Genomic DNA, 13,202 nt, shown 5'->3' with positions numbered 1-13,202 from the left:
CCAAAACAACAGTCAAAAAGGATGAGAACAGAGAAATGGTCTGTGGTCACCACCTGCAGAACCCCTCCTTTATAGGAGTGTCTTGCTTATTGCCTAATCAGTTCTACCTGTTTTTTTGTTCTATTTGCACAACAGCAAGAAAAATTGATTCACAATTAGTGTTGCTTCATAACTGGACAGGATGATTTCACAGAAGTGTGATTGACTTAAGCGGGCTTTATACGCTACGATATCGTTAATGAATTATCGTCGGGGTCACGTCGTTAGTGACGCACATCCAGCGTCATTAATGATATTGCAGCATGTTACACTTATGTGCGACCTTAAACAATCGCAAAAGCGGCCAAAATCGTTTGCCACGGAGAGGTCGCGCTGAAACAAAAAATTGTTTTCTTCTCATTAGCGATGTTGTTCGTCGTTCCTGCGGCAGCACACATTGCTATGTGTGACACCGCAGGAGCGAGGAACATCTCCTTACCTGCCTCCATTGGCAATGCGGAAGGAAGGAGGCGGTTCGCCGGCCAGAGCGACGTTGCAGGGCAGGTAAGTGCGTGTGACGGGGTTAAGCGAGATTTTGCAACACGGACAGCGATATGCCCGTGTCGCACAACCGACCGCTTGCGGTCTTGCTAGCGAGATCGCAGAGTGTAAAACCCGCTTTAGAGTTACATTGTGTTGTTTATGTGTTCCCTTAATTTTTTGAGGAATGAAAAATTACAGTACCATACAATGTTTTTTCTTTGTTTTTTTTTTCCAGGTGTTAGATGGCCATTTTCCCATTTCTAGTTTTTGCTCTCGGCTTATGCCTAGTAAATAAAGCAGCTACACAAAAGCCAAGCATATTATTGCTTTTGGCCGATGATCTTGGAATTGGGGATGTTGGTTGTTATGGGAATACCACTATAAGGTAACTATAACATTCTTCTGTATTGATGATGTTAGAGTTCATAGATGACTTGGTACTGGGTAGACTGGGATATGGCATCTAAGGTACTTGGTCTTCACCACAGTACCTAGCATGGAAGCTTGGACTTTTCTGAAGAGGTATTCCCAGGTCTGATCACCACAACAGTTGTCAATTGATAAAGGCCATACAGATAGCAGTATGGAGGTGATTAGGTACAGATCAGAGATCATTGAAGAAAATTATAACCTGTAAAATTAAATGTTTTACTGTGGTATCCAAAAAGCAAAGAACTGAGTTTCAAAACAGCCATTTTAAGGGTTATTCCAATAATGTGATCAGGAATAAATATGATAAAAAAACAAGTCAATTCAGACAGTATAATCAAAAAGACAGCAACTGGGTCCATCATTTTGGATTTTTTTCACTGTTAAATTCATTTTGTTGTTCTAATTTTAGTTTTCCTATAACTTCAGGACTCCTAATATTGACAGACTGGCCAGAGAAGGTGTAAAATTAACTCATCACATTGCTGCAGCTTCTCTATGTACCCCAAGTAGAGCAGCATTTTTGACTGGCCGATACCCTATAAGAACAGGTAACAGTTATCTACATATTAAATTTTGGCTAACATTTTTAACATATGCAATAAAAAATTTTAATCAACCCATCCTTTCATATATATTTGTTCAGGGGCATAACTAAACCAGGTGGGAAGGATGTAATCACATGAAAATCCTTGAGGAAAAGGAAGCCCATGATTTCCCTGAGATGAGAAAACAAGAACATTGAACTAATTACATTTGCGCCTTGTACAGATTTAGAATCTGCTGATGTTCACCAGTTTTCATAGATTAAAGGAGATTTGGAAGAAATGACTGAGTCCAGGACTTTTCAATGTGTAGGAACATTCAGACTTTGATCAGGTTAAACATTAACTCTTGCAACTAATGCTTAGAAAAGTTACCTAAATGTTATGCAATGACAAGTGCATCTCAATAAATTAGAATATAATAAAAAAGTTAATTTATTTCAGTAATTCAATACAAAATTCAATACAAAAAGGGAAATGCATATATCATATAGTTACTACACACAGAGTGATCTATTTCAAGTGTTTATTTCTGGTCATGTTGATGATTATGGCTTACAGCCAATGAAAATCCAGAAGTAATTACCTCAGAACATTGCCACAAAACACCTGCAAAGGCTTTCTAAGTGTTTAAAATGGTCCCTTAGTCTTGTTCAGTAGGGTACACAATCATGGGGAAGACTGCTGACTTGATAGATGTCCAGAAGGCAGTCATTGACACACTCCACAAGGAGGGTAAGCCACAAAAGGTCATTGCTTAAGAAGCTGGCTGTTCATTGAGTGCTTTATCCAAGCATATTAATGGAAAGTTGAGTGGAAGGAAAAAGTGTAGTAGAAAAAGGTGCACAAACCACCAGGATAACTGCAGCCTTGATAGGATTGTTAAGAAAAGGCCATCCAGAAATTTGGGGGAGAGTCACAAGGAGTGGACTGCTGCTGGAGTCAGTGCTTCAAGAGCCACCACACACAGATGTATCCAGGACATGGGCTACAACTGTTGCATTCCTTGTGTCAAGCCACTCATGACCAGTAGACAATACTATAAACATCTTACCTGGGCCAAGGAGAAAAATAACTGGACAGTTGCTCAGTGGTCCAAGGTGTTGTTTTCAGATGAAAGTAAATTTTGCATTTCATTTGGAAATCAAGGTCCCAGAGTCTGGAGGAAGAGAGGAGAGGCCACAATCCAAGCTGCATGAGGTCTAGTGTACAGTTTCCACAATCACTGATAGATTGGGGAGCCATGTCATCTGCTGGTGTAGGTCCACTGTGTTTTATCAAGACCAACATCAGCACAGCCATCTACCAGGAAATTTTAGAGCACTTCATGCTTTCCTCTGTCGACAAGCTTTTTGGAGATGGACATTTCATTTTCCAGCAGGACTTGGCACCTGTCCACACTGCCAAAAGTACCAATACCTGGTTTAAAAACTACAGTATCAATGCACTTGATTGTCCAGCAAACTGATCTGACCTATGCCCCATAGATAATCTATGGGGTATTGTCAAGAAGAAGATGAGAGACACCAGACCCAACAATGCAGGCGAGCTGAAGGCTGCTATCAAAGCAACTTGGGCTTCCATAATACCTCAGCAGTGCCACAGGCTGAATGCAACCATGCCACGCTGCATTGATGCAGTAATTCATGCTAAAGGAGCCCCAACCAAGTATTGAGTGCAATTACTGTACATACTCTTCAGTAGCCAACATTTCTGAGTGTAAAATCATTTTTTCAGTTGGTTTTATATAATATTCTAATTTTCTGAGATAACGACTTTTGGGTTTTCATTGGCAGTAAGCTGTAATCATCAACATTAACAGAAATAAACACATGAAATAGATCACTCTGTGTGTAATGATGATGACTCTATATAATATATGTGTTTCTCTTTTTGTATTGAATTACTGAAATAAATTAACTTTTTAATGATATTCTAATTTATTGAGATGTACTTGTATATTTTGGTTCAATTTGTTGCAATATGGCACGGTAAGGTTGGACTATTAATTTCAAATAGAGCTGATCTGTAGTACCCAGGCATAGTCACTAAATGGTGTTTAGAGCCATGCTGCTCTGCTCAGGGCACAGTTTACATCCCGCCACTGTCAGAACTGATGACCGCTCATCATTTGGGATACCTTGTGTAGGACTCCCACCAATCTGATATTGTTAAGCGGGCTTTACACGCTACAATAAATCTTACGATGTGTCGGCGGGGTCACGTTGTAAGTGATGCACATCTGGCATCGTAAGTAATATTGTAGCATGTAAAACCTACGTGCGATTGCGATTGAACGAAAAACGTTCATCGCATGAACGTCGTTCAAAAGCTAAAATTTGTACGTCGGGTTGTTCAATGTTCCCGAGGTAGCACACATCGCTGTGTGTGACACCCTGGGAACGATGAACAGATCTTACCTGCGTCTCGCGGCTCCCGCCGGCAATGCGGAAGGAAGGAGGTGGGCGGGATGTTTACGTCCCGCTCATCTCCGCCCCTCCACTTCTATTGGCCGGCTGCCACGTGACGTCGCACGTCCCTCCCACTCCAGGAAGTGGATGTTCGTCGCGCACATCGAGGTCGTATGGAAGGGTAAGTATGTGTGACGGGAAATAATCGTTTGTGTGACACGGTCAACAAATTGAACGTGCCGCATATACGATGGAGGCGGGTACAATCGCATACGATATCGTATGCAAAATTGTACCGTGTAAAGCAGGCTTTTCCTTTTCCAAGAAGAGGCCAGCAATATCTTTCCCATCTTGGTAAGAGGTGACGTGGGTTCATCTGGCCAGCGCTTGCGCAGAACGGTGGAGACAGAGGGGAAAGCGCAGGCACGAGATTATGGGCGGGTACTTGCTGATGAAAATCACAGCGCCGCCCATAATCTCACGCCTGCACAGCACGTCACCAGCGGTCACACTGTGCACAGTCCCACCAGAGTGGCACGGCGAATGCGCGAGACCTCGGGCGCACTGGGCGGCGTCATGAGGTATGAAATTGAGCAATGGGGGACAGCGTAATGCAGCAGGAGGCAGAATAATGGACAACAGACAGCCCGCCCCCGTGTACAAATAAACAGATTTGCATACGAAAAGGTACCACTTTATAAAGTATTAATTTTGGTCTAAAAGGGGGCACAATAACAACAGGAACCTTGCTAGAATGCAGCCCACGAGCTGCAGAAGGGGAATCTTTTAGGTTTAGTGCAAAATTTCTGCTGACAGGTTCCCTTTAAAACCATCCCTGCAAGTCCATTGTAATCCACACAAGGTTCCATGACAATCCCAGCTCTGCTTCATCCACTGTCTGCAGTGACCGATAACATGACTGATCACTGCAGACTCTGAAAAACACTGACAGCAGCAGGAAGACCTGGCGTTGAGATGCAGTGATGTCACTCAGGTCAACGGAGGTCCCATTCATGGTTCCGCGCTGCTCTCAGTGAAAGTAGAACCCGTTGCCAGATTGCAGTGTTTGGCAATCTGGCAGTGGGTTCCACTTTTACTGAGAGCAGGAGGGAGCCCCAGTGTCACCTCCAGTGACCTTACTGCTAGTTTGTTGGGAAACCCAGTGGATGTGAGTTCCGGTAACCTTTAGGTCTCAAAACCACCAGGTCTCATGGCAGCTGTTTACCCGGTAACTTGAAGTAAGCCTTTAAGAGAGCTTTTAACATTCTTTGATTTCCCAGCTGCTGGGAAGCTGTGAACTGTTACTAGAGTTCACAGCCTGCAGATGTCCCAACAGCTGGGAACTTCAAGATACTTAAAAGGTTTTTTAAAGGCTCCTTTAAGGTTTTCGGGCCTCACAGATACCTGATTGCTGTGCTGCCTTGTCCTGCAATCCAACAGTCCTGCAATCCGGCAGTCAGGTCACCGGAGTTCACACTTCTCTAAGTAAATTCACTTGAACCTACTACCAGATTAGGCAATGTGCGCACATTGAGTATTTGGTTGCAGATATTTCTGCACCAAATCTACATCTCCTGGCAAAAAAACTCTTTGCGTTTTGATGCTTTTTTTGCCAGTAAATGTAGATTTGGTGCAGGATTTGGGTGTATAAATTTCAGCACCAAATCTGCATCTCCTGGTGAAAAAGTAAAGTTGATACGGTTTTCTGCCAGAAGATGCAAATTTGTTGCAGAAATGTCTGCACCAGATTTCTGCATCAAATTTACATTTCCTGAAAACCCCCACACCAAAATAGTGTAAAATCTGTGTTTATTGTGCAGTTTTCAGCCAGGAGATGCAGATTTGTGGCTAGAATTTATATACCACATTACTGTACCAAATCTGCTTCTTTTGGCATAAAGTGCATCAAAAGAGCATCTCGTTTTGATGCATTTTTTTACCAGAAGATGCAGATTTGGAGCAAGAAATTGATGTATAAATTTCAGAACTAAATCTGCATTTCCTGGCAAAAAATTGCAACAAAACCGCATCGCATTTAGATGCTCTTTTTTTTTTACCAGAATATGCAGATTTTGTGCAGGAATTTGGTGTATAAATTTCACCACCAAATCTGCATCTCCTGGCAAAAAATCATGGCAAAACTGCATTGTGTTTTGATGTGCTTTTTTGCAAGAAAATGCAGATTTTATGCAGGAATTTGGTGTATAAATTTCAGCACCAAATCTGCATCTCCTGGCAAAAAATGACATCAAAACCACATCATGTTTTAATGCATTTTTTTCTTTGCCAGAAAATGCAGATTTGGTGTAGGCATTTGATGTATAAATTTCAGCATCAAATCTGCATCTTCTGGCAAAGAATTGCATCAAAACCGCATCGTACTTTGATGCTTTTTTGGCCAAAAGATGTACATTTGGTGCAGGAATTTGATGTATAAATTTCAGCACTAAATCTGCATCTTCTTGCAAAGAATTGCATAAAAACCGCATCGCACTTTGATGCTTTTTTTACAAGAAGATGCAGATTTTGCTCTGTGTTTTCAGTTAATTTCTTTTTACTTACAGGATTAGTAATAGGGGAGACTCATAGATTCCTCCTCATTAGTAATCTAGAGCTTAGTAAGCTGTCATTAACCTTTTGTATTACTAACACCAGGGCAATCAGAATGAGCCCGGTAAAGTGCTGGGATTGTCACATCTAATGGATGCAACAATTGTGGGTGGCTGCAGGATTTCATTTTTAGCATGGGGAGGCAATAACCATGGGCCTCCCCAGCTTGAGAATACCAGCCCCCAGCTGTCAGCTTTATCTTAGCTGGGTAATCAAAATAATGGGGGCTCCGCACACTTTTAATTAAATAATTTAAAAAAAGATGCATGGGGTCCCTCTTATTTTGCTCCACAGCCAGAATAACACTAACGGCTTGGGCTGCAGCCTGCAGCTGTATGCTTTATCTGTGCTGGGTATCTATATACAGAAGACCCTTTAACATTTTTTTTATTTCACTTATTTTTACACTCCATTAGGGGACCCAAACAGCTACTGTGAGGGTAGCCAACCAGAGATGCCGGAACACTGGCAGTCTGACTACAGCCAATCACGGAAGCCAGCAGAGAGTATGGGCGAGGGATGCAGTGCATATGTATGAGATCTAATAAGTGGACCCCCCTCTCTTCCCTGATGAAGCCAGTTGTGGCAAAACATGTTTGGGAGGCTGAGAAATGAACAGTTTTAATATGCAGAAGTAGGGCTTGTGCTTTATGATTTGAATAGGGTGTGTTTATAATTTGTATGATCCGTGGCTACATCAGATGAATCACCCTTCTGAATACTATTTATAGACATGATTGGCAGCACCTCTGCTTTTTGTGTTTTTAATATGGGTGATATCTGATTTAATTGCTAGATGAAAAGTTATGTTTTAATATGTCTTTAGTTAGGGTACCTCTCAGTTGCCTTTTGGCAAACAATGTTTATGAATCAACCCTACGCTGACTAGGTAATGCAGCTGAGGTAATTTGCATCTCTAGTCATATCTCAATATGCTTTGTGATAAGTAGAGTTGAGTGCGGTTCTAGGTTCGAGGTTCTCCAGTTCTAGGCTCGAGTGATTTTGGGGCCTGTTCTAGATCGAACTAGAACTCGAGCTTTTTGCAAAAGCTCGATAGTTCTAGAAACGTTCGAGAACGGTTCTAGCAGCAAAAAAAACAGCTAATTCCTAGCTGGCTTTCCGCTGTAATAGTGTAAGTCACTCTGTGAATCACACTATTATGAAATTTCAGTGTATAGTGTGCGTGAACAGCGCCTTCAGATCACTGCTGTTTGAATAATGGCGATCGCCATTTTTTTTTTTTTTCCTTGTCTTCCTTCCCTAAGCGCGCGCGTGTAGTGGGGAGGGCTAGCATGTCAGCCAATCCCAGACACACACACAGCTAAGTGGACTTTTAGCCAGAGAAGCAACGGCATGTGTGATAGGATGTCCATGTCACATGTCCCTGCATTATAAAACCGGACATTTTCCTCCAGCACGCCATTATCTGCCTTCTGCGTCCTTGGTGTCCGACATCACTGGCGCAGCTCCGTCCTTTGTCCTATCGCCGATACAGCTGTATGCGCTCCATACACAGCGCTGTACAGCATAGGGATAGCACTTTCTATCAGTCCTTTTAAGGGCTCGTACCGGCAGGGTCAGAGACATAGGTGACAGGTCCTGAAAACAGAGACAGCATCTGCGTAGCTAAGGTCAGGGATTTCCTCGCTGCATTTCCCCATTAGGAGGGAATAGAAAGGCAGGCTTCCATTCCTCTACCCAGAGCCCCACAATCCTGGCACTGTACCCTCCTGTCCTCTGCACACTCCAACTCATTATAACTAAGCCATTATACTAGCAAACACTGAGTGTACCTAGTGGCATCCTAAACGTGGCTATTGGACTTTTGTATAGTCCCACTAGTGCAAAGATATTTGCAGCACGTCTGCCTGCATTGCACACTCCAACTGATAGTTACTAAGCCATTATACTAGCAAACACTGAGCGTACCTACTGGTCTCCTAAACGTGGCTATTGGACTTTTGTCTAGTCCCACTAGTGCAAAGACATTTGCAGCACGTCTGCCTGCATTGCACACTCCAACTCATTATAACTAAGCCATTATACTAGCAAACACTGAGCGTACCTAGTGGCATCCTAAACGTGACTATTGGACTTTTGTCTAGTCCCACTAGTGCAAAGATATTTGCAGCACGTCTGCCTGCATTGCACACTCCAACTCATTATAACTAAGCCATTATACTAGCAAACACTCAGTGTACCTAGTGGCATCCTAAACGTGGCTATTGGACTTTTGTCTAGTCCCACTAGTGCAAAGATATTTGCAGCACATCTGCCTGCATTGCACACTCCAACTCATTATAACTAAGCCATTATACTAGCAAACACTGAGCGTACCTAGTGGCATCCTAAACGTGGCTATTGGACTTTTGTCTAGTCCCACTAGTGCAAAGATATTTGCAGCACGTCTGCCTGCATTGCACACTCAAACTCATTATAACTAAGCCATTATACTAGCAAACACTCAGTGTACCTAGTGGCATCCTAAACGTGGCTATTGGACTTTTGTCTAGTCCCACTAGTGCAAAGACATTTGCAGCACGTCTGCCTGCATTGCACACTCAAACTCATTATAACTAAGTCATTATACTAGCAAACACTGAGCGTACCTAGTGGCATCCTAAACGTGGCTATTGAACTTTTGTATAGTCCCACTAGTGCAAAGATATTTGCAGCCCGTCTGCCTGCATTGCACACTCCAACTGATAGTTACTAAGCCATTATACTAGCAAACACTCAGTGTACCTAGTGGCATCCTAATCGTGGCTATTGGACGTTTGTATAGTCCCACTAGTGCAAAGATATTTGCAGCACGTCTGCCTGCATTGCACACTCCAACTCATTATAACTAAGCTATTATACTAGCAAACACTGAGCGTACCTAGTGGCATCCTAAACGTGGCTATTGGACTTTTGTCTAGTCCCACTAGTGCAAAGATATTTGCAGCACCTCTGCCTGCATTGCACACTCCAACTCATTATAACTAAGCCATTATACTAGCAAACACGGAGCGTACCTAGTGGCATCCTAAACGTGGCTATTGGACTTTTGTATAGTCCCACTAGTGCAAAGATATTTGCAGCACGTCTGCCTGCATTGCACACTCCAACTGATAGTTACTAAGCCATTATACTAGCAAACACTGAGTGTACCTAGTGGCATCCTAAACGTGGCTATTGGACTTTTGTATAGTCCCACTAGTGCAAAGATATTTGCAGCACGTCTGCCTGCATTGCACACTCAAACTCATTATAACTAAGCCATTATACTAGCAAACACTCAGTGTACCTAGTGGCATCCTAAACGTGGCTATTGGACTTTTGTCTAGTCCCACTAGTGCAAAGATATTTGCAGCACGTCTGCCTGCATTGCACACTCCAACTCATTATAACTAAGCCATTATACTAGCAATTTATGCTGCCAGTTTAAGGGCCGTAGTTGCATTGTCAGGGATATTTATTCTTTATTATTCTGCTGTTTATAAAGCTAGACCACCGCTGCAATCTACACCACCTCTCAATTTTTACTACCCCATTTTCAGTGCACAATCTTGTCGCAATCAACATGAGTGGCAAAATGACAGATGCTGGTGGAAAGGGGAAGAGGCGTGGTGGAAAAGGAAAAAAAGGTTTTGTCCGTGGGGAAGGTGGCAAAGCTCCATTATCATCTGCTGAAGATAGACCATCTACCAGCAAAAGTAAGATGTCTACTACTTACCGTGGACAATCCGATGTGCTCCCTTTTTACGGACACGAACAACAGGAACAAAAGTAGATGATGGCTAAAAAAGGAAAATGCTTGAATGGATCTCAAGTGGTCCAACAAGTGCCCTCTCAGCCACTTCAAGTACCGCATCCAAAAAACAGCAGTCCTCTGAGTTGTCATCCCAATCAAACTTGCTTTCTCCCAGCTCTGAAGTCTCCATCAGCTCTGCACGGTATGGTGGAACTGAGATGGCTGAGTCTGCAGAGCTGTTCAGTCACACTATAGCCTGAGAATCAGAGGTCTGCTCCCAAGCTACAGTGAGTACAGAACAGGAAATGGTCTGCAGTGATGCCCAGAACCTTTGTGACTCTGATTCAGGCCGTGAGGACCAGGTTTCTGAGCATAATGTTGACCCTTTGTCACAAACTGTAACACCTGTGGTTATAGACAATGAGGAACATACTGATGAAGATGAGACGCAGATACCCGATTGGGATGACAACTTAAATATTCGGTCAGGGCAAGAAGAGGCTCGGTCTGAAGGGGAAGGGAGTGCAAACACAACAATTGATGATGAAGTTCTAGATCCCACCTACTGTCAACCCACAGTCAGGCACTCGAGGAGGTCAACAGAGGTGGTGGAGGAGGATGCAACTGATGACGAAGTTACCTTGCGCCTTCCTGGACAGAGTCGGAGTACTGGTAGCATGTCTACAACTGCATCCTCAGCCACCACTCTGCCTCTGAGCACTAGTCGGGGTGGATCAACAGGTCGCATGCCCTCTAAGCCTCGCCTAGCCTGGTCCTTCTTTGACATAGCAAAAGATCGCCCAAATTATGTGATCTGTAAACTTTGTCATGGTTCTATTAGTAGAGGTCAAAACCTCAGCAGTTTGACAACTTCTTCCATGAATCGTCACATGAAGAAATATCATATGTCCCGGTGGGAAGCTCACCTTGCTGCAATGCGGCCTAGCGGAGCGAACCATCCACCGCCTGCCCCTTCCAGTGCATCCGCTCGCTCTTCATCTTCTAGGACTGTGGGGACAGCTGTCACACCTGTTTTTCCACGCACAACTTCCACCACTGTAACTGCAACAGGCAGTTTGCTTGGTAGGTCGTCAGTTGGTTTGGAAGGGGAAACAAGTGAGTGTGTACAGCTCTCTCAGACATCGATAGCACCAACGTTGGATGAAGGCAACATCATGTCTCCGCCTGCACTTTCCTCACAAACCTGCATTTTTCCAGGGACACCCTACTCAACATCCTCTACACACAGCAGCCAGATCTCTGTCCCTCAGATGTGGTCAAATAAAAGGCCACTTCCTGCGACCCATGACAAAGCTAAGAGGTTGACTCTATCCCTCTGTAAGCTCTTGGCTACCGAAATGCTGCCTTTCCGCATAGTGGACACACAGGATTTTAGAGACCTTATGTCTGTCGCTGTGCCCCAGTACCAGATGCCTAGTCGCCACTACTTCTCTAAGAAAGGTGTGCCCGCGCTACACCAGCATGTCGCACACAACATCACCGCTTCCTTGAGAAACTCTGTGTGTGAACGGGTGCATTTCACCACCGATACTTGGACCAGTAAGCATGGACAGGGACGTTTCATGTAGCTGACTGGCCACTGGGTAACTATGGTGATAGATGTTGAAGGGTCTGCTGCACAAGTCTTGCCGTCCCCACGACTTGTGGGTCAATCCTCTGTCTGTCCAAGTTCCGCCACTGCTTCTGCCTCCTCCACCTCATCTGGGTCCTCCACCTCCGCCCCAAGCCTGCCTGGTCAGGCCACCAGCGTTCTCACTGCGCAGAAGGAATCACGCACGCCTCATTACTATGCTGGCAGCAGAGCGCAACGGCATCAGGCGGTCTTTAGCTTGACATGTCTTGGAAATAAGAGTCACACAGCTGAGGAGTTGTGGTCAGCTGTGCGGTCCGAGTTTAATAAATGGTTGTCTCCGCTCAACCTGCAGCCTGGTAAGGCCGTGTGCGACAATGCTGCAAACCTGGGTGCGGCCCTTCGCCTGGGCAAGGTGACACACGTGCCTTGTATGGCTCACGTGTTGAACCTTGTTGTCCAGCAATTCTTAACACACTATCCCGGCCTAGATGGCCTTCTGAACAGGGCACAAAAACTGTCTGCTCACTTCCGCCGTTCAAGCGCCGCAGCAGAGCGACTTGCATCGCTCCAGAAGTCTTTCGGCCTGCCGGTTCATCGTCTGAAATGCGATGTGGCGACACGCTGGAATTCAACTCTCCACATGTTACAGCGACTGTGGCAGCACCGCCAAGCCCTGGTGCAATACGTCATGACGTATAGCCTGGGCCAATGAGATGCAGAGGTGGGGCAGATCACCCTGATGGAGTGGTTTCAGATCAAGGACCTATGCACCCTTCTGCACAGTTTCGACATGGCGACGAATATGTTTAGCGCTGACAATGCCATTATCAGCATGACAATTCCAGTCATTTACATGCTGGAGCACACGCTAAACACTATTCGGAGTCAGGGGGTGGGACAACAGGAAGGAGAGGAACTACAGGAGGATTCATATGCGCAAGGGACAACAACATCACCAAGGTCCAGACGTTCATCATCACCAACGCGGCAGGCATGGGACCATGGTGGACAGGGGTCAACAAGGGCGCATAGTAGCAGGCTAAATGTTAAGGAAGGTGCAGGAGAACATGAAGAAATGGAGGACGAACTGTCCATGGACATGGAAGACTCAGCGGATGAGAGAGACCTTGGTCAAATTTCTGTTGAAAGAGGTTGGGGGGAGATGTCAGAGGAAGAAAGAACGGGTAGCACCTCTATGCCACAAACACAGTGTGGACTTGGTCCGCATGGCTGCGCAAGACACATGAGTGCCTTCTTGTTGCACTACCTCCAACATGACCCTCGTATTGTCAAAATTAGAAGTGATGATGACTACTGGATTGCCACACTATTAGATCCCCGGTACAAGTCCAAAT

At 44.6% G+C, this 13,202-nt stretch overlaps 1 protein-coding gene across 5 annotated transcripts in view; it reads left to right on the top strand.

Annotated features, from left to right (window-relative positions):
• Positions 1-13,202, top strand: part of LOC142287827 (arylsulfatase H-like) — an 81,919-nt gene that overhangs the window by 3,833 nt on the left and 64,884 nt on the right. For 3 of the 5 annotated variants that reach the window (XM_075333470.1, XM_075333468.1, XM_075333471.1), the window contains exons 2-3: positions 758-907; positions 1,381-1,502. In XM_075333470.1, coding sequence (XP_075189585.1) covers positions 765-907; positions 1,381-1,502 — 265 coding nt within the window. In that variant the 5' untranslated portion in view covers positions 758-764. Of the gene's footprint in view, positions 1-757; positions 908-1,380; positions 1,503-1,597; positions 1,831-13,202 lie in introns of those variants that run through there. The other 2 variants (XM_075333472.1, XM_075333473.1) reach the window with 2 other exon arrangements.

This window comes from Anomaloglossus baeobatrachus, chromosome 2, assembly GCF_048569485.1.
Source record: "Anomaloglossus baeobatrachus isolate aAnoBae1 chromosome 2, aAnoBae1.hap1, whole genome shotgun sequence".
NCBI lineage: Eukaryota > Metazoa > Chordata > Amphibia > Anura > Aromobatidae > Anomaloglossus > Anomaloglossus baeobatrachus.
Note: the sequence above shows the minus strand (reverse complement) of the source record. Positions and strands in the feature narration are given on the sequence as shown.